At 38.6% G+C, this 18,821-nt stretch overlaps 1 protein-coding gene across 3 annotated transcripts; it reads right to left on the reverse strand.

The window, feature by feature from the left end:
• Positions 1-6,515: 6,515 nt before the first annotated feature.
• LOC127156003 (dermatan-sulfate epimerase-like protein) lies at positions 6,516-18,546 on the reverse strand. Of its 3 annotated transcripts, none has more exons than XM_051098667.1 (2): positions 18,036-18,546; positions 6,516-15,374 (listed from the first exon to the last, which is right to left on the reverse strand). In XM_051098667.1, the coding sequence occupies exon 2, from the start codon at positions 15,184-15,186 to the stop codon at positions 11,545-11,547; it is 3,642 nt and encodes a 1,213-aa protein (XP_050954624.1). In that variant the 5' UTR covers positions 15,187-15,374; positions 18,036-18,546; the 3' UTR covers positions 6,516-11,544. The 3 variants fall into 3 exon arrangements, with proteins under 3 accessions (XP_050954624.1, XP_050954623.1, XP_050954622.1); XM_051098666.1 differs by having other exon boundaries at positions 6,516-15,371; positions 17,946-18,546; XM_051098665.1 differs by having other exon boundaries at positions 17,946-18,546.
• Between the last annotated feature and the right edge of the window lie 275 nt (positions 18,547-18,821).

The raw sequence follows: 18,821 nt of genomic DNA on the forward strand, positions 1-18,821 counted from the left end.
CCACAATTTCCATAGATCGGTCCATGTTATATGCACAAATAAAAGCCTAACTGTGTGTGTGTTTGTTTGTTGAATTTCTGACTCTGATAAATTAATGTACCCATTGAATAGTGCCATTAAATGCCAGTACGAATATCAATATGATGCAATATAAGAATAATGTACACATATATTAATTGCATATGGCATATATTTAATTTTCCTTAAATAATTTGTATTCTAAATATTACTTGTATGACTGGGTATTTAAAAATGTAATTATTAAATAGGTCCCAATGAATATGTACTCGCAAAGTAAGATCTGGGGGTCGAACATTAGGACACACAAAGGGAATCGCGCACATGACTGGACAGAAAGGGATTTCTACATTAACAAGCCTCGAATCAAGGCTTCATCTGGTATGCCCTTTAACACAAGCTCTTAAGTCTCGGTTCAAATGTCATTTCACTAGATGACAGTCATTCAAGATTTAGCGATCCAAACTTGTTAATAACACAATTTCGAAAAGCATATGTTGTCCATAAGAACGCAATGACATCTCTCATAAAGGTGTGCATCTTTACAAAGTAAACAATGGTCTAAAAACACTTGGTATACTACGTCCGCCACCTTGCCGGAAGTTGTACCCACGTTCTTTTTTACAGTAGCGCCCCCAGAAACTTGTGGATAGAAAGCCTGATATGTCTGATATGTCTTTTAAATGGAGTAAGTCTTATTGAAAACAAATATCATGTGTTAAAGTAATCTGTATGAAACCAACCCCGTGTCCAGTCTTTCTCGTCAGACCTAATTATTTTTAATTTGATCACACCCACAAGCTACTTTCGGTTTGTTATTATAATCAGCCACGTGGAGGCGCAAGTGGCGAACCGCCCACATTAACGGAAACAAAGCGGGAGACTTCACTTCATTGTTCATCTCGGCTACTTGCATCTTGTTACTGGAAGAAGACACGCTGTGAGGAGTAAGATTTATATTTCCCTCAGAGGAAGAGCGTGATGCGACACACGGCGAGATCCACCGAAAGAGTAAGTCTTTCTTTTATTAGCCTACTGACGTTAGTTGTTGTGTTACTGTGATATAACTTGTACACATTGTAGTAGTTAGACTTTTTCCAAACTATAATTCCCGACTACGTGTAATCAAGTGAAACGTTATTAAGTGTGTTTCATTTCATTGCATCAAAATGTTTGACGCCAGGATATTTTTAATGTTCTATAAAATAAAAACGCGATATAAAAGTAATAGTGTTTACACTGTAAAACTGAATGATACAGTCTAAGATTGTTTAGACCAAACTACTGTTATATACTCTGTTCACGAATATATGTTTATGACGTGCTTCACAATAATAAATTAGTTTCCCAGACATAAAATGGTTTTGTTGTATAATACATACAAAGCATCCTTGTGTTTATTACTGTAAAATCATATTTATTTATAACCTATTGTATAACAATAGGATATAAAAGTAATATTAGTTTATTTTTAATACTGTGTTTGTGAGTAGGTGTTTAACATGCTAAACAATAATAATTAGTTTCTCAGATATAAATTGTCAATTTTTATGATAGTATAAATCATGTGTGAGTCAATGACTACAAAATCATACTATATGTATATATTACAGATGCTCCTGATATTAACATGCTCACAGATGTTTGTTGTTGTTGTTGTTGTTGTTGTTTTTTTTTTTAGTGATCTGATACCTGCACCACAGATGAATGCTACATGAATGCCACATGAAGACTGCCACCTGGACTACTGATGATGAGTTTTGTTTCTTAATTTCTTAAATCCATGGAAAGAAGCAGCAATCGCTTAAATATCAGGTATAATTTACTTGTTTCACTTGCTGAACAGAATCCAGAAAACAGTTTGACACAAAGTCTGTTCACATCTCTGTACATGTAACATCAATTTAGCCAATAATGTGCTTTTGACCTTCATTATGTATGTTTTGATGATACTGTGTTGTAAATAAAATACAAATAGTCTAAAACTCCATTCTCTGAATCTCTCATTGTTTCTACCTGACAGTCACAGTCTCACTGATGGGCCATTAGAGGAGGGTCTTTTGTCTCTCAGGTGTGAATCACTAAATATTCATGGTTGTTGTCACTCCCTCGCATATTCCCTTTCAATCACAAAACATGACTTAGAAAATTTAAATCAATATATTGTTTTCTGTAAACGCGTGAATGAGATGATTTTCACATCATTTTGTAGAAAAAACTCTAGACTACCACATCCAGTTCTCAAAAGTCTTGTGAACAAATGTTCTGAATGTGTTTCATGGTCTTATTTCAGTGACTTAAAGATTTTAGTTTTTCACTAACCACGCATAAACATCGTTTTCTCAAAAACACAAACATGCACATTAATGTTGCTTACATATTATTGTAGTCCAGTTTGTGCTGATTACAGTGTAATCAAACTTTAGCCATTAATATGTTTTTTAGATACTGAAAAAAGCACAAATGTCAGGGCATGTCAAAACTTCTCCAGGGTGCCAAAACATCCTCAGACCCCAAAGGGTTAATCAACAACAAATTGTGATGTCTGGTGACCCTATCGCTAACCCTGAAGGTACGTAGGCCATTGTTTTAGATCGCTAGTTCATGTTTTTGTAGCCGACCCGTCCATTGCAGCTTTCATACTGAGACTAGACATGCAAACACCCCTTATGATCCAATGACAGGGACGCACATAGACCGTTAACTTAGGCTATTGGACGTATTTTGAATGTCCTGTAGTCCTCAAACAACATTGTAGGCCTGTCAACATTTAAGTCTGTTGTTAACATTTCATCATAGTTTTTATCATCAGATATTAGTTTTAGCTCGTCAGCGTCTCGTCTTAGTCACGGAAAAAATGTTCGTTAATGAATTTTTTTCGTTGTCGTCTTCGTTGACAAAATTAACACTGTAACAGACATGAGCCTGTCAGTAAGAATTTTGTGAGCAGTTTTCTTCCTTACCACTAGGGGCGCTAGAGTGTTTCAGGTTTCTATAGGCTGTGTGTGTGCACCAAAGCATTTTTTGCCAGCTGCCATCTTTTTCCTTTGAGATGTTGTGGTTGTTATGATACGGAATATCCTTACTCAGGCAGAGTAAGACAAGACGAACGTTTGTCATTACAAAGAATATAAACTGTATTATTTTTATGAAAATAAACGATCGTTTCACTAGATAAGACCCTTCTTCCTCGGCTGGGATCGTTTACAACCACATTTGTGATCATTTGAAGCTGCATTTAAACTACATTTTGGAAGTTCAAACTCGGGGCACCATATCAGTCCATTATATGGAGAAAAATGCTGAAATGTTTTCCTCAAAAAACATAATTTCTTTACAACTGAAGAAAGAAAGACATGAACATCTTGGATGACAAGGGGGTGAGTACATTATTTGTAAATTGTTGTTCTGGAAGTGAACTTCTCCTTTATCTTCTCCAATGTTGTTCAGTCGAAGTACAAGCAGGGTGATCGGTATTAGCCCCACCCCTCCTCTGCTCTGATTGGTTAGCTGAATAGAAAGTGACAGTGATGAGCAGCATTTTACTCAAAGTTGAACATTCTTCCTAAGCACTCGGCACACTCCAGGCGTTTTAAAAAATGTGGCACTCTCGTTGAGAACAATTGAAAATATATGCTAGCCATGGGGAAAAACGTTTTGGTGGACACGTGACCTTAAAGCTGCATTCTGTAACTCTTTTTGGTTAAAAATTATACAAAATAAATTCTTCGAACAAGTACATATTGAGCCAGTGTTCTAAACTATCACTTTAGCCTGATTCACAATGGTTTTATAATAATGTTTTCTTATTTGAGTGGTACGGGTAGGTTTTCGTGTGAAATTCAAGCATGCCGGCACGACATGACATCACGTCTGTAAACGTAAAGAAGACTAGTAGGCCGTATAGCATGTAAGGTTGCTGCAGGTGCCAGATCATTTATAGCCTTTTCTCACAGCTGCTGGAATAATTAGAATGATCATTTTGATGGTGGGGTGTAATCCTAAAAGCTTTATGGGACATTCTACCAGAAACATTCATTATCTCTGACTTGTTACAAGGAATAAAAAGTATAAAATAAAACAAGTAAATAAAAAAAAGTCTAAAATGGACTAATGGTTGATTTCTGTGAGATGTTCTGTAAAGGAATGTCATTCATTAGGTTCTCAGATATTATTTTCCTTTATTAAAAACACTTTTGCAAATTACGAATCCTGTCCTTGTCCTCAGCCAAACTGGATCTACTATACAGCTTTCATAGTTTATGCTAACAACTATAGTTTTGAAACTATGCTACAAAAAGAAAAAACTCCATCAATAACAAGTTTAAGTTGTTATCATTCACATCAATTTATTATAAACATGAAATTATATGTAAGTTCCACAAATAAATACTATTTTACAACGGTCCCCATGTTTTCGGTCAGTTCTGTCACGTTTACATATAAAATGTGTGCAATATGCATTTAAGGGTTTGACTCAGAGGAAGTGATTTGACCATCATTTGACCGAGGTGAAGCTAACACTGATCAAGGATGAGTTATTGTCATTGTATTGTGTGATTTTAATCTTGTTTTTGTATGTTTATTTTGAGGAGGACGGGCTAAAGCGCCAATGTCACAGTGTCGTGTGCGGGGAAATGAGGAGGAGGAGCGAGGAAATCCAGAACATAGAGTTTATTAATATAATCCACAGGGAACGGGAACAGGAACAGCAGGGAAACAACGCAAACACAACGTAAAAGACTTAAAATAAACCGGAGTGACTGAACCAGACTGAACATGACAATACAAGAACCGACGATCAGATGTGGAACACAACCAAACTTACACAGACTAATCAGGGGAGGACAGGTGAAAACAATCAAACAGTGACATCATAATTAGAAACGGAACAGGAAAGACCAAATAAGGACATACATGAGGGAAAACGCACAAAACAGTCCACAGGGGTGTAACAGTCAGGCCCTGTCATGGTAAAACATCCCAGAAAATAATGAAAATGTCTGAAATCCAAAACATGCCAAAAAAGGTTAAAAAAAATCCCCTGATTGCATCTTAACGTTTTTATGCTAGAAGGCTGAGTAATGGCAGTTGAAAATGGCCGACCGTCAGACAGGCCCTGTCACATCCCGGCGTGATACGGCCTTACAAATGAATGGCATTATTCTTTTTTATTACCTTTATTGCATATAATATGTATTTAACAAATCCCAAGTAAAACATTATTTGAATAAATAGACATACACTGTAAATCCAAAGCTTTTTCTGTTAATCCACCAATTTTTTATTTGTTTTTGTCCCTCTTTTACCTGTGGCCTGTGTAGCACTGCTTTTGAGGTTGCACGTTGTATATTAATTAAATTTCAATATGTATATAGATATAATTGTAATTTCTATTAAGTTTGAGTAATGCTGACTGTAATTGTTCCAGGTTGCAGTGACTTGACTCCATTTACTGCAGCTGAGAGACAAAGGCAATGTCAGGCACAACTAAATGCAGACGCTGAGAAAAAGAGAAACATCTTCAGAAAGAAAGGCAGAGATGGAAGCATTTGTATTTTAAAGTGCTATGGAAGAGTTCAAACATGGCAAATTCATGCTCAGATTGTGTCTAATACAAAAGATTCCAACATCTTGCACATAACATTGTGTCCACATCAGGCATGACAGTAAATTGGTCATTAGTGTCATCTGCTGGAAGGAAGATTTTCCGCCTGGGCACATTTTGGAATTGAATAGAAACTTGAATAAAAACATCTTTCTATTGATGTATTGTTTATTAGGATTGGACAATATTTTCCTGAGATATTGGAATCTGAGGGTGCAAAAAAAAAAAAAAAAAAATAATAATAATAATAATAATAAAATAAATAAAAATATTGAGAAAAATCAAGTTTAAAGTTGTCCAAATGAAGTTCTTACCAATGCATATTACTAATCAAAAATTAAGTTTTGATAAATTTGTGGTAAGAAATTTACAAAATATCATCATATAACACGATCTTTACTTGATATTTTAATGATTTTTAGCATAAAAAAATCGTGTTTTGTTTGTTTACTGAATACATGACGTTAACTGATTTGTATGATCTTAGAGCTGTATATTATTGCCATAAGGACATGCATTGATTGCCAGAGGCTGAGTTTCCCTGATGAGTTTGGAGACTCTCAAGGTTTTTATCTAATAAATCATTACCAGCTTTTCTCTTTTCACAGGCTCCTCTGGCTTCACGTCTGTAACATTTAAAACATGCACTTTTTGTGAAGCTGCTTTGACATGATGTGTGTTGTGAAAAGTGCTTTACAAATAAACATATGAAAACTCAGTCTGGCCGTGTCCTCACTGACTCGACTGGTTGATTGAGTTGATTTTATCTGAGTCAGCACTGAAGAGTGGAAGTGTTTTCCCTGTTGGCTGCAGGATTAGAGCCCAATTGTTCTATCAGACAGCGACAGAGGAATGACACAAATACAGAGGAAAGAAATGATGACCAGTCTTTATTGAAACTCAAAGAGAGAGAGAGAAAACTACCCAGAGAATAAATCCACAGAGCAATAAATGATGGGAGGAGTCTTGAGGACGCAGAAGGCAGTTCAGAGACTGATAAACTCCTGTAGAGCTGAGAGAGAGCAGAAGAGCAGCACCGCAATGAAGAACAAATGAGAGCAACCCGGCGACTATATGAGACACACAGGGGAGAGCAGATACTCAACTAACTTGAGTAATCGCAAGGGAATTACACAAACAAGCATTTCCTAGGAGACGTTGATCGCTCTGATCACGTGACATGAGAAACACACATGAGGAAACAAACACAGAGATCCAGCAGCGACAGACATCAGAGCTGCTGAATCTGTGATGTGTAAATCTGTCAGGATTCTTCTGTTAGCTCTCCTAGCATTAAACGACAGAATTTTGTTAATGGAGTATTTGTTATTCATTTTGTTCTTCCATCCAGGTTTCTAGTTTTCAGTTTTAACAGCATATTCAGACCCTGAATGTGAGATTTTCTCATTCCAGTGTCTGCCGCATTTTATTGGCATGAAAAATATGGGTTTGTCACATCATCATATTCTTATGTAAAGTGTGGTTGTAACTTGGAACGATGTACTTTTCCATACCTTAATGCTAAATTAAATGCTATTACATTTATGTATGTTGAAAAAAAAAAAACATAAACAAAGCATAAACTGATTCTAAACAAAATCCAGTTGATTTGTGTGTTATATTAGCAGTCATCAGAAACTGTTCTAGGTCTGTTCATTTAATTACACAGGTCTGAATGTGAAATCTCATTGGGTCTTATGTGTCTGAATTTGACACTGCAACAGTCAAATGTTTTGAGTGTTACTATCTTTATAAGATCAGGAGAAGACTTGCAAACACTTCAGAGATCAGGCTGAGGTTTCAGACTGAGAACACTACACATCTCCATCAAGTCATCTCCTTTAAAGGGCACCTATTATGCAAAATTCCTGTTGTTTAATCACACCCACACTATAATGATAAAAAAAACACCCACTCCTTTCTTTTAAATCCCCATAAATCATAAGCAGTGTCTCAGAACAAACCAACAAAATGTGACATTTTACAGCCGCACTCATGACTCATGTTGATGGACACTGTGGTGTTAGCAGAGACACCGCCCTGAGTGAGCCGATTTTCTGATTTATTTTATTGTTTGGGTCACATTATCAGCGGAGACTGCAGTATAGGTACTATGTTTCGCTGCTGTCACTTAATACACAGATCTACATGTGATTTCTTTTCTAGCTGTTTAACTTTACAGACATAACCAACTGTTTTAGTATCTTCTGTGTGTTTTCAGCATAAACTTGTGTGTATCTGACAGTTTAAGCACAATAAAAGAGAAAGGTTTAGTATTCACATGACATGTGACATCTGGTTTCTGTACGTGTGCTTTGGATGTGTGCGCTCAGAAAACCCTATATCATAAGATTCAACTAATATGGCTTTAAAACGCATCACTTCAATTCAATAGACATGGAAATCAAACCAAAAATATTTTTTTTTTGGCATGCACGATATTGTTACCGTAGGCACTTAAACAATACAGCAAATAATTCTTTATTAGAGATTTTTGTATGCATTGTAAGAATACTTTCCCTATCAGCTGGTTAAAATGCACAACACCGCTGTATGCTGCTGAAAGACAAACGCCCACTCTGATGTAAACAAGCCCAATATGGATGAGAAGCGCATGGCGAAACAAGTGAAGGAGACACATTGAATGAAAGTGCACATTCACTCTCTGACAGCAGATGGCACTGATGGAACAGCAGAAATGCAGCCGTTACCCCGGTAACCATGTAAACAAAACAGCTGCACTGCTTTCTGTTTCTGAACAGGATTTAAATGATTAAACATTCAGATTTTTGTATTCACTACAGTGTTCATCATAGCACCAAATACTTAGACTTTTTAGAAAATATTTATTTTCAAACTTTATTACATTTTAATCAGGACTACAATATGTCCTGCACTCTAAAAGCTGCTGGGTTAAATAAAACCCAGCGCTAGGTAAAATATGAACATACCCAGTGATTGGGTTTTGACCCAGCTGTTGGGTTAATATTCAGAAAGTTATGTTTAACATTTAATCCAGCTGCTGGGTCAGAACAACCCTGTCCATGTTTTACCCAGCACTAGGTTGGTTTTTTACCCATCGGTGTGTAGAGTGTAGAGTGTAGATATTGTTTGAAAATGTTTTGATTCTTTATTGTTCATCACACTTTACATTAAGGCTACATTAGTTAATATTGGTTAATTCATTGGTTAACATAAACTGCCAATGAGAAAACCTTCTAAACATTAATTAATCTTAACATATTGTTCTTTATAATTCTTTTGCACTTTTATCTGTTTGAAACATATTTGTTTACTTTATATATTTTTGTGCATTGCTTTATTGCATTTAAATGTTCAGTTCTTTTTGTTATAAGAAAAAAAAGTTATTAAACCTGTTATACTGTTTTCTGACAACAGTTTTTGCAACTAAATTTCAGTACTGTGATAATACCGTATACTGTGACAAAAGGTTCAGCGATTATTGCAACAAGAAAATTTGATACTGTCACATGCCTAATTTACATATTAAAATATATAGAATGGTTAAGTACTAGTGACTACTGAATAGAGACTAGCCACTATTGAAACAAGTACTAGTAATTTTTGTATGTTTTAAGAAAAAAAAAAGTCTTGCCATAGAGTGTGACGTCAAGTGGTGTTTTATAACACATGTAGTAGACTGCATTTGCTGCATCTGATCACAGGTTCAAAATCATACATCGACTTTATTTAATGTTGAGAAATCAAACCTTAATAAAGCTTCAAGAGTCAGAGATCAAGGCCACTGAGACATGAAAACATAAAACCAGTCAGACTGAAGAATCAGACCATCAGGAGTGCGTTTCCCCAACAGCGGCGTAACTCACTGCTTAACTACCACAGTACCAGAAAGAACTAGTCAAGACTTAAGACTGTTCTCCAAACACGTAGGAACTTCGTCACACATCTGTTGCTTAAATTGAATTGTTGTTAATGATGTCAAGCAGGTGAAATCAGTTCCAAATTAATGTCAGATTATTGCTGTAAATAATGAACATATGGAGCCTGTTTCGTTATATCTATTATTTTGCTTTATTTTGAGGGTTTCCTTGTCACTCCAGGGTTCCCCTTCGGTATTACTGTATAACACATCTGCACACGCACACTCTGAAATGGCACTTTAATTCTGTAAACAAACTAAAAGATGTAGATTGAAATTTTGTATATGTATCGAATAAAAGATATAGATTGTCAGGTGGAGAGCTGTAGTTCCAACCACATAGGTTTGCGATGCTGTTTGCAATTGTTCGTTGTAACTACGATTTCAGGAATAACTGAATTACTGAACTATGTTGGTACTCCTTTGGGGAAACGCACCTCTGGATGCGAAAAAGAGCAGGACTGCAGACACAGAACGCAAAATGACAGCAAAAATACAACCAGTGGTTTGTGTGAGTGTACATGGCTAAAGGGAATTGTTACAGTGTCTTTGTATTTTTTGCATGCAAAAAATAAAACTAAAACATTCTACACTTTGTTACTGTCAAATTACTTGTGGAAATATGTAAAATGACATTCTGTCGACAGTGTCAAACATTATTTCTGCCTACAAAACCTAACTGGAAAATGTCCAAAAAAAAAAAAATTAAACATTCATCTTAATTCATTCTGTCATTTTAGGACAGTAATCTCATCAATCATTGAATATCTAATTATGCCTAAAAAGGGCTAATCCGGACAGTGGATTTTTAATGTAATGGTGAAGTTCTTCAGCCACTGGACTTACATGTAACTATATGGAAGCCAAACGTTAACTTTTTCCCTCCCTGATAATTAAAGGCGGAACAACACAGTATGTAGATAACTGTGACTAAATCACTGCAAACACAGTGTCTAATATAAAGGAGACTAATGTAAATATCTTTACATAAAAGTGTGGATTGGTGCAATGTTTTTCCAAGAAGTCTCTTCTGCTCAACAAGGCTGCATTTATTTGATCAAAAATACAGTAAAAATGCCATATTAATATTGAAAAACATGTTTTTTATATTAATGTATTTAAAATATATTTTATTCCCGTGAATTTTTAGCAGTCATTTGTCTTCATCCTTCAGAAATCAGTTGGTGACACTTTACAATAAGGTACCATTAGTTAATGTTAATTAATATATTAACTAACATGAACAAACAATGGTCATGTTAATAACCCTAACCCTAACCCTAATCTTTGTTTATGTTAATGAATATACAGTTGTTCATTGTTAACTTATGTTAATTCACAGTGCACTAACTAATGTTAACTAGCACAACTGATTTTAATAATGCATTAGTAAATTCTGACATTAACATGAACTAAGAGTAATAAATGCTGAAAGTAGAACAATACTAGAAGTACTGTTCATTCTTAGTTCATCTTAACTAAAGTAGATAAGTACTGTTAACTAATGAACCTTACTGTAAAGTGTTACCAGTCATTATACTATGCCGATTTGAGATCTGTTCTTGAATAGACTGAAAACTGTATTCACATTTTAATAAATTGTGGAAAATGAACAGCATTTATTTGAAATAGAATTTTTTTTGGAACAATGTAAGTGTTTGCTGTTACTTTTAATCAATTGAATGCGTCCTTGCTTTGCTGAATTCACTCTCTTCAACACACACATTGCAGGACGGCTGGTCCCCACAATGTCAAAAATTTCAGGTTTTACTATCCTTGTGGGGACATTTGGTCCCCACAATGTAGCAAAAACAAGTACACACACACACATACTGCATATTAGATTAGACATGATGATTGGACATGGTGCAGAATCACAGACTGAAGTTCATTTCTTGTGCCTAGTTCTTTCATTTTCACTTTACTTTGATTGCAACTCAAATTTGTGCAAAAGTACAACACAAATATCAAACAATCAGATACAAGAGATGAATGACAACAGCTGGCCTGCAGCTATTTAATCAGTGAACCTGTGATACCCGAGTTGCCTCATCAGTAATCCACATGTGTACTCTATGAGTCTGATGTCTCTCCTTGGCATGTTTCTCCTCCATTTGTCGATGTTGGCTGGTGATATGTCCCCTTCATACATCAGGTTATACAAGTTTGTCGAGGTGGTGAACGTGAGCTGATTCAGGGCCGACGGTGATACGGGGATTCCAAGGAAGGAGTGTATCTTCTCGGCCGTCTCTTGAGGATAGTTCACCACATCCTCAAACCTGACTTGAAGATAGGACTCTTCAGATAAGGTAGATGCGACTCTGAGAACAGCAGCGGTGTGAGCGAGCCACAGGTGGGCGAGCAACAGCACAGGATTGGTCTCTGAATGGGATATGAGCTGCCACAGCTTCCTAAACTCGGTGGCAAATGCGGTCGGACACCTGTCGCTCACCATATCCTGCTTGAAAATAAGAGCTAGATGCTGTGGAATGTTCTTGAGTGAGTAAAGGCTAGGTTTGCTATTATACAGCATCAGATAAATCCATGCACGAGGGTCCCTGACAACATAGATGGCTCTCAGAGAAGGGCCGATAACTTCTTGGAGAAAGGGCAGCTTAAGAGCCCAGCTGCCACTGCAGAGATTGAGAACCACACGGGCGTTAGGATAGTCCACCGTGTGTCTCCTCAGCTCTCTGACGTACTCGACGTCCCTGTCGACTCGCAACCGGCCTTTCATTTCAGCCTTTGACTCTCTCCTCCTCAGTCTCTTCCTCTTGTCCTGGGAAAGACTAACTCTTTGGGCCAGTTTCAGGTGGCTGGTGTCATGGAGTGGGATGTTTTGCAGGAATAAGTGGGTGTTGTGAACCAGTGAATGTAGCCAGCCCTGAATCATTTTAAAACGCCCGCACTGGGCTTCCGACCGCGTCCATTCGCAAGCATCCACTAAAGAGTCAAATTCGAACTCTGTTTCGGGGATATCCAAGTGTTCCGTAGGGATGCGCAGGTAGACAAAGTCTGTGTTGTTGTAGAAAAGGTGCTTAAGGATGTCAGATCCAGAGCCAGGTAGCGTGGTTATCACTACCGTGGGCAGAGGGAGCTGATACTGGTCATAAAGCGTCATTTGTTTACTAAGCTCAGGGTCTGTGGTGGCTCCGCGCCACTTCACCTTACAGAGGAGCTGATCGCAGCTGTTCGAGACAAACAGGAGCTCGGTTATCCACAGCATTAACACCGAAAGCAAAGCATAACGCATCAGTCTGCTAAAGCAAACGTAAAACTTTCGCTGTAGGGTCAAGAAAACAATGGCAACACACAGTATTACTCCGGCTACGACATTCACTGTAACTCCAAAATCAAAGAGATGATTGTGCAGTTTTGTCTGTTTGGGGACAATCTGGGTCCCCAAGCCAAAATGGATAATCTGATGTCTGTCTTCCACCTTTGCGTAACCCCCAAAGCCCAGATAGCTGGAACGCGCCCCAATGTCTCTGTGATTGGTTACTATAGATAGTATTTTCTCAGTATTGTTGATGACAAGAGAAAGTTTGAGCCCATTCTTACTGCTTTCAATGAACCTGCAGTTGGAAACTTTAACGTAAGGCCCGTGCATCACATACACCATCCTACCCACTGAGTCTGTGAAAGGAAAGGTGACGTTGATAAACTGCGTCCACCTCTTTTTAAACTCGGCTTCCTGCTCAGCCTCCTGTATTTGTGTATCGGGGCTGCGTCCCTGACTATCGAACCAGAACATTTTGTAATGAGCATCCCAGACGTCCATCAGTGCCCCATTGTACCTGTCTGTGAAACTATGGGGCACGTATTTAAAGTCGATATCAAGATTGTGAAAGAACGCGCTGACGACGTTCACGGGTGAGTCGTCTCTTTTCTCGATGTGGTCAACTACCACAAGAGTCTGCGAGTTGAGGAGAACCAGGGCTCGGTACACGCTCTTCAGTCTCATGGCTGAGGAATACGCCGCAGCCGCTTCTCCGCTCACAAACATAGTGTCTCCATGGGCAGAAGCAGCGATCAACTCTCCCGCCGAGTCTCCGACCCCTGTGTCGGTCCAGCGGAGCCACTTGGCACATTCCCCGAGCTGTCCTTCCCAAGGGACATTACACTGGCTCGTTGGAGAAGGGCTGAACACTAACACGTTGTTTAAGAAGCTGTATTTGGGGCCATATAATGCCTCAGAAACGAATACTTGTCCGTTAGGGGCGAAAGTAAACGAGTTTTGGTCTGGGTGCTCATGACCGGGGTTAAAGCTGTTCCAGCCATCGACCCATGAATAAGGCTTGGCGTGGACAATGTCAAACACCGCCCGACCGCCCAGCTTACCAGATTTAAATGAGACAAAGGTGTTGCCCTGAGCAACAGATAAACCTGCCCCGTAAGTCACCACTCCCCAGTTTGAGAAGATGTGCATCTTAGCCTTATTGTGGCCATAAGGGGGCTGTGGAGTAAGGTCGGCGTTATACCAGAGAAACTCAGTGTGAAGCGTCGTCCAGCGCTGGGCGAAGGACTGACCCATGGGACCATCTTTAGGTCTGTGCTTCCTAATCTGCTGTGCCAGCCAATTCCCGGACCCGTTTTTGATCACAAAGGAATCTAAAAACACTAGTTGGCTCTCTGGTCCATAGAACCAGTTATAGTTTGAGTCCCCTATACCAACCGTTCTCTGAAAGCCCGGAAGCAAAGTGGCGTAATAAAACCAGAAATGAGTACGCAGCCAGTTGTTCTGCGTGTTGTCTATGCTGAAGTGGCGATTTGCCAGGAAAACGTACTGCGTGATTGACTTTGCTGTGTAACTCCCGTATGCAACTCCCTCGTCCAGAGAGCCGTCTACTACGTGACTTAACAGAAACATTGTCTTCTCCATGTAATTTACAGACACCTGTTTCCAAACCATCGACTGAGTGTCATCGTGTGCACCCACAACTATAGCTCCAGTCAGAATAGCAACTATATTAGTGGTTTGATGGTTCTGAATAAACTGCTTTCCCCAGCCCCTGTACTTAGACGTCTCGTAGAGCGCTTGGGTTTCAGCAGAAATTTTCTTTAAGTACAGGTCTCGGCGCTTCTGATCCAGCAACGAGTAGACAAAGTCAAAAGCGGTAGCAAATCCAGTGAGAGAATGAGCCATTGGAACTTCGTCGTTTGGTGCGCTGCTTACTTTCCAGTCAGGATATTCCGACATACGGTCCATAAACTTAATCAGGAACTGCACGGCAGCTGTGTCCTCGGGATACAGTAGGCAGTAGAGGGCCAGAGGCGGGAGGTTGTTTCCATAAATCTCATTCCATTTGCTGGTGAACTCCTCGTGCTTTGTGGGTGGCATGTAGAGCGGACCGGCGGAGAGCATCGTCAGCACAGCTGTCCGGATCACTTTAAAGATGTGGCTGTGAGTCGTAGTTGACCTTTGTCTCAACTGTGTTATATCGTCCTGGTTAAAGTATAAGTTAGGGTGAAGATTAGCGGCTTGGAGTTTCCGTAGCTCTGGTGGCCCATTCTCAGTAATCTGGAATTGTCCAAAGTCACTAAAAATATCTTTCCCTGTGGCATTAAAGACTTCAGAGAATGAAGCTCCCATTGCTAGAAACAGAGACGCTGCAAATGTAGGCCACCCTATGGACCTCCAAACCGCTGTCCACAACATTTTCCCTTTGTTTGGTGGCTTTGGTGCTCCTCTCCCCCGATTTAATCTGGTTTCCCTCTCCCCACGTTACCTTCTGGTTCAAAGGCAATGTTTTTCATGACATACAATGATAATGGGTGCTTGTTTCAGTCGTTATTGACTTGGGCTCTGGTAAGCGTTTTCTTTGGCCTCCACAGTCTGATACACTGCTGTAAAACAGAAACAAAATATGGGTTATATTCCTTTAACTGAACAATATTAAAAAAATCTGTTTAACATTAAAGGGGTTATGACAGGGCTGGGTGATATGACCAAAATCATTTTATTTCACTATAATAATCTAATTGTAAAATGAATTGTTCAGTAGGCGATTGATAGAAAATAAATTGTTTTTAAGTATTCCATGTGGGTCTAACATTTGTATTCAGGTAAGAAATACTATAAGAAATTAAATAAATTAAAACATGTCCTGTCACACAGCAGTCGTGCAGGAACTGTGTGTTATTGTACAACAAACTCCTGTATGTCATAAACTAGGCGTGGGCGGTATGCAAATGACCAACCAGTACAACATTATCAAACAGATTAATTTTTATAGTCCATTCATACAGTTTGTAGAAAAGTAACATTACTGTTGTAAAATGCAGTCCTGTTTGGTTAGTGTTAGGGTTAAGTAGTTTAGGAGGTTGTTGTACTATACAACACAGTTCCTGCACGACTGCTGTGTGCACAGCTTCCTGTTCCAGCTGTCATTTATCTGAGCGGATGTTGAGACTCAGCAAACTTTGTGCTGCTCCTGGCTACAGAAACCCACGTCTCCACTTCCGAAGGATCGATATTAGAAAAGGCTGAGGCTTATTTTAACGAAGTACCTGATCGCTTCAGTGCAGGATTGTGTTTGATCAGCATATTTCAGTACAGATTGTTTATGAACCATGATGCAGGCCTGGCAAATAAAGCATTAGTGAATGATGGGACAGTGACAGCAAACCCCTCGCAACTAATTTCATTCTAATGCTTCATCTGCTGGTGTAATATTTATGAGTATCCAGAGTGTGCTGACTTTTATTGTTTTTCATAAATGTTCTGGATGTGTAATGCTTTAACAGGTTGCTGTGTTTGTGCTTTTGTGTATCTGTATTTCACTATAGTTGTCATTATTCGCCATTGCAGGGTTAAAAAGACATTAGTTTTCCTGTCACAAGCGCCTCTTCCTTACCAAATAGGTTATTTTGATGGCACACAGGTGCCGACAGTGAGACGTGTCTATACGGCAGGTGTGCCGATATCGAGGGCTGCTGTAGACTGATGATCGGTCAGTTTGATTGTCTCAGATCTGGTTTTAGTCTCATTGTCAAGGACATGATATAACGAAGATTATGCTCAATACTCTTTTTTTGGTCTCAGCTCCTGGCTTTATTCCTCACTTTCTCTGCCTTTCATTCATCTCTCAGGTGATATTCCACATACCTGTTGGCTACAATTAATTGTACATGGATTATTAACTACTTCCTGCATCCACTTTAGTACAACTTCAAGTGTACCCTTAAACCTGTACTTCTAATGAACTCTTTCTCTTAAATTATGTCCAAACAGCTGATCTATATATAAATGACTGGACCGCGCACAGGTGGTGAACCCATATTGTTATTCTCTACTGACAGAAGGCATCATTAAAATCACCTGATCTACGGCGCATACGTCGCACAGGAGTTTTTGTAGGATACGTGCATATAAATGAACTGTCAGATCTGTAATGTTTAAAGTTAAAGTCTGCTTCACGCTGCCAAAAGTGGTAATGAACCAAACACAAAATATATTTCTTTATGTATTTAATTATGCAGATAATAAAAAATGAACATGTATCTGGGATAATTATATATCTTATCAAAAATAAGTTATTAATTAAGAATACGTTGTGTATTTTATTTTTAAAAGATTTATATTATGACCAACATCTCGTTCTGTCTCTTGGGAATAATGACAGAACAAAAAGTTACAGAACAACACAAAATCTATGGCATTTGCAGTTTGTATTGGAATGAAGTGTTATCTATATACTGTTGAATTCATTTTTAATTTAACCAATTTTTAAATCGTTAACAAAACCATTGTTGAAAAATGGCATTATTTAGGGAGCATAATTACGTAACCACAGTTAATAACTGTAAAAGTTTAGTGCGAAGCATAAAAGTTTGATACATATTTTGAGGATCTCGTCCGTCCACCGATCTGATGATAACTACTGTAATGAATATGAATATAACTCTTCTCCAACTACACAAACAAGCATTTACATGCTTAAGATGTTTGTTATAAGAGGGAGACTCCAGATATAAAATGGTTGATCATTAGATGACGTTTTCACATTAAAATCAGATTATTTCAATATTCAATAGAATGTGTGTATAAATAGTTATGATAGATTAGTGGTCCGAACTAGTTTTGATTTGAAGTTAACATACTATTGCATTACACTATTGTCAGATTCTAGAACTGCTCTGTTTAAACTCTGTTTATTTCCATTGTTGATATAAATAACAGGGGGCTGTATTTTTTTAACCATTACACTGTTAATGTTTTCCTACAGGATGAGGCAGTGTCAAAACACTTCAGATCTGATGATCCGATCACACACTGAACGCAGCTCAAATCTGAGCATTTCATTCAGACCATCAGACAACACACTCTACATTTCAGTCAACAAAACACACCTGGATGACAGTAATGTGAAACAGTGATAACCCCTCTATCATCAGCTCTGTCAGCACTGAACTTACATGTGTCCAATCAAACAATGAGATGAGGAGGAATGATGTGTAGAATAAGGTGTAAGTCACTAATCCATTCATTTGTAGGAGAAATCCGACCTAGTTCTCTGTAATCCATTAAATGGAGCTGTCAGGTGATGTGGTTTGGATTGTGAGCGTGCGCGCGCGCATCTGCTCCGCTCCATCATCATCATCATCATCATCACAGTCGATCCTTCATCAATCTCGAACCCCTCCGATCATAACACACAAACACACGCATCATCATCATCACGATCATCATCACGCAGCGCTATCTGACATCTTCAGGAAAGGATCTGTGCTCCCGCGCGTGCTGATCGTCTGTTCTCCATCGCGGACGCGCGCTCATTCGCCGCGCACTGCAGACAGATGTAGAAACAGAGCGCAAGTTAATGGAAACTTCCAGTAGAAATGAAGAAAAGGCACAATCCACGACATTCTAAATAACGGCTATTTCACTGTCGGTCTAATAATCCTCAGAGATGACATTTATGATGTGTGTTTGTCCGCATCCGTCCGCTAACGCGTGATTTTGTTGCGTAAAACGCGTCTGATGTTCAACGCGTTCTGCCATTTGTCTGCGGCTCCGTCGATGACACTGACGTTACCATAGCGACCGCTGACTGTAGAGGGCGCTGTCTCTCTCTCTCTCTCTCTCTCTCTCTCTCTCACACACACACACAGTGATCAGTCTGTCCTTTAACATTATATATGATACAAAACAAAACAACACCTAAAAAAAAAAAAAAAAACACGACCTGCTCATCATCATATCACGCAATCAATAAACGTCATTTTATAAAAATGCGAGTCCAGATGATTTTGGCCAACAGGAATTCACAAGCACCGATGAATATGAGGAGC

Source organism: Labeo rohita, chromosome 24 (assembly GCF_022985175.1).
Source record: "Labeo rohita strain BAU-BD-2019 chromosome 24, IGBB_LRoh.1.0, whole genome shotgun sequence".
In the NCBI taxonomy this organism is placed as follows: Eukaryota; Metazoa; Chordata; class Actinopteri; order Cypriniformes; family Cyprinidae; genus Labeo; species Labeo rohita.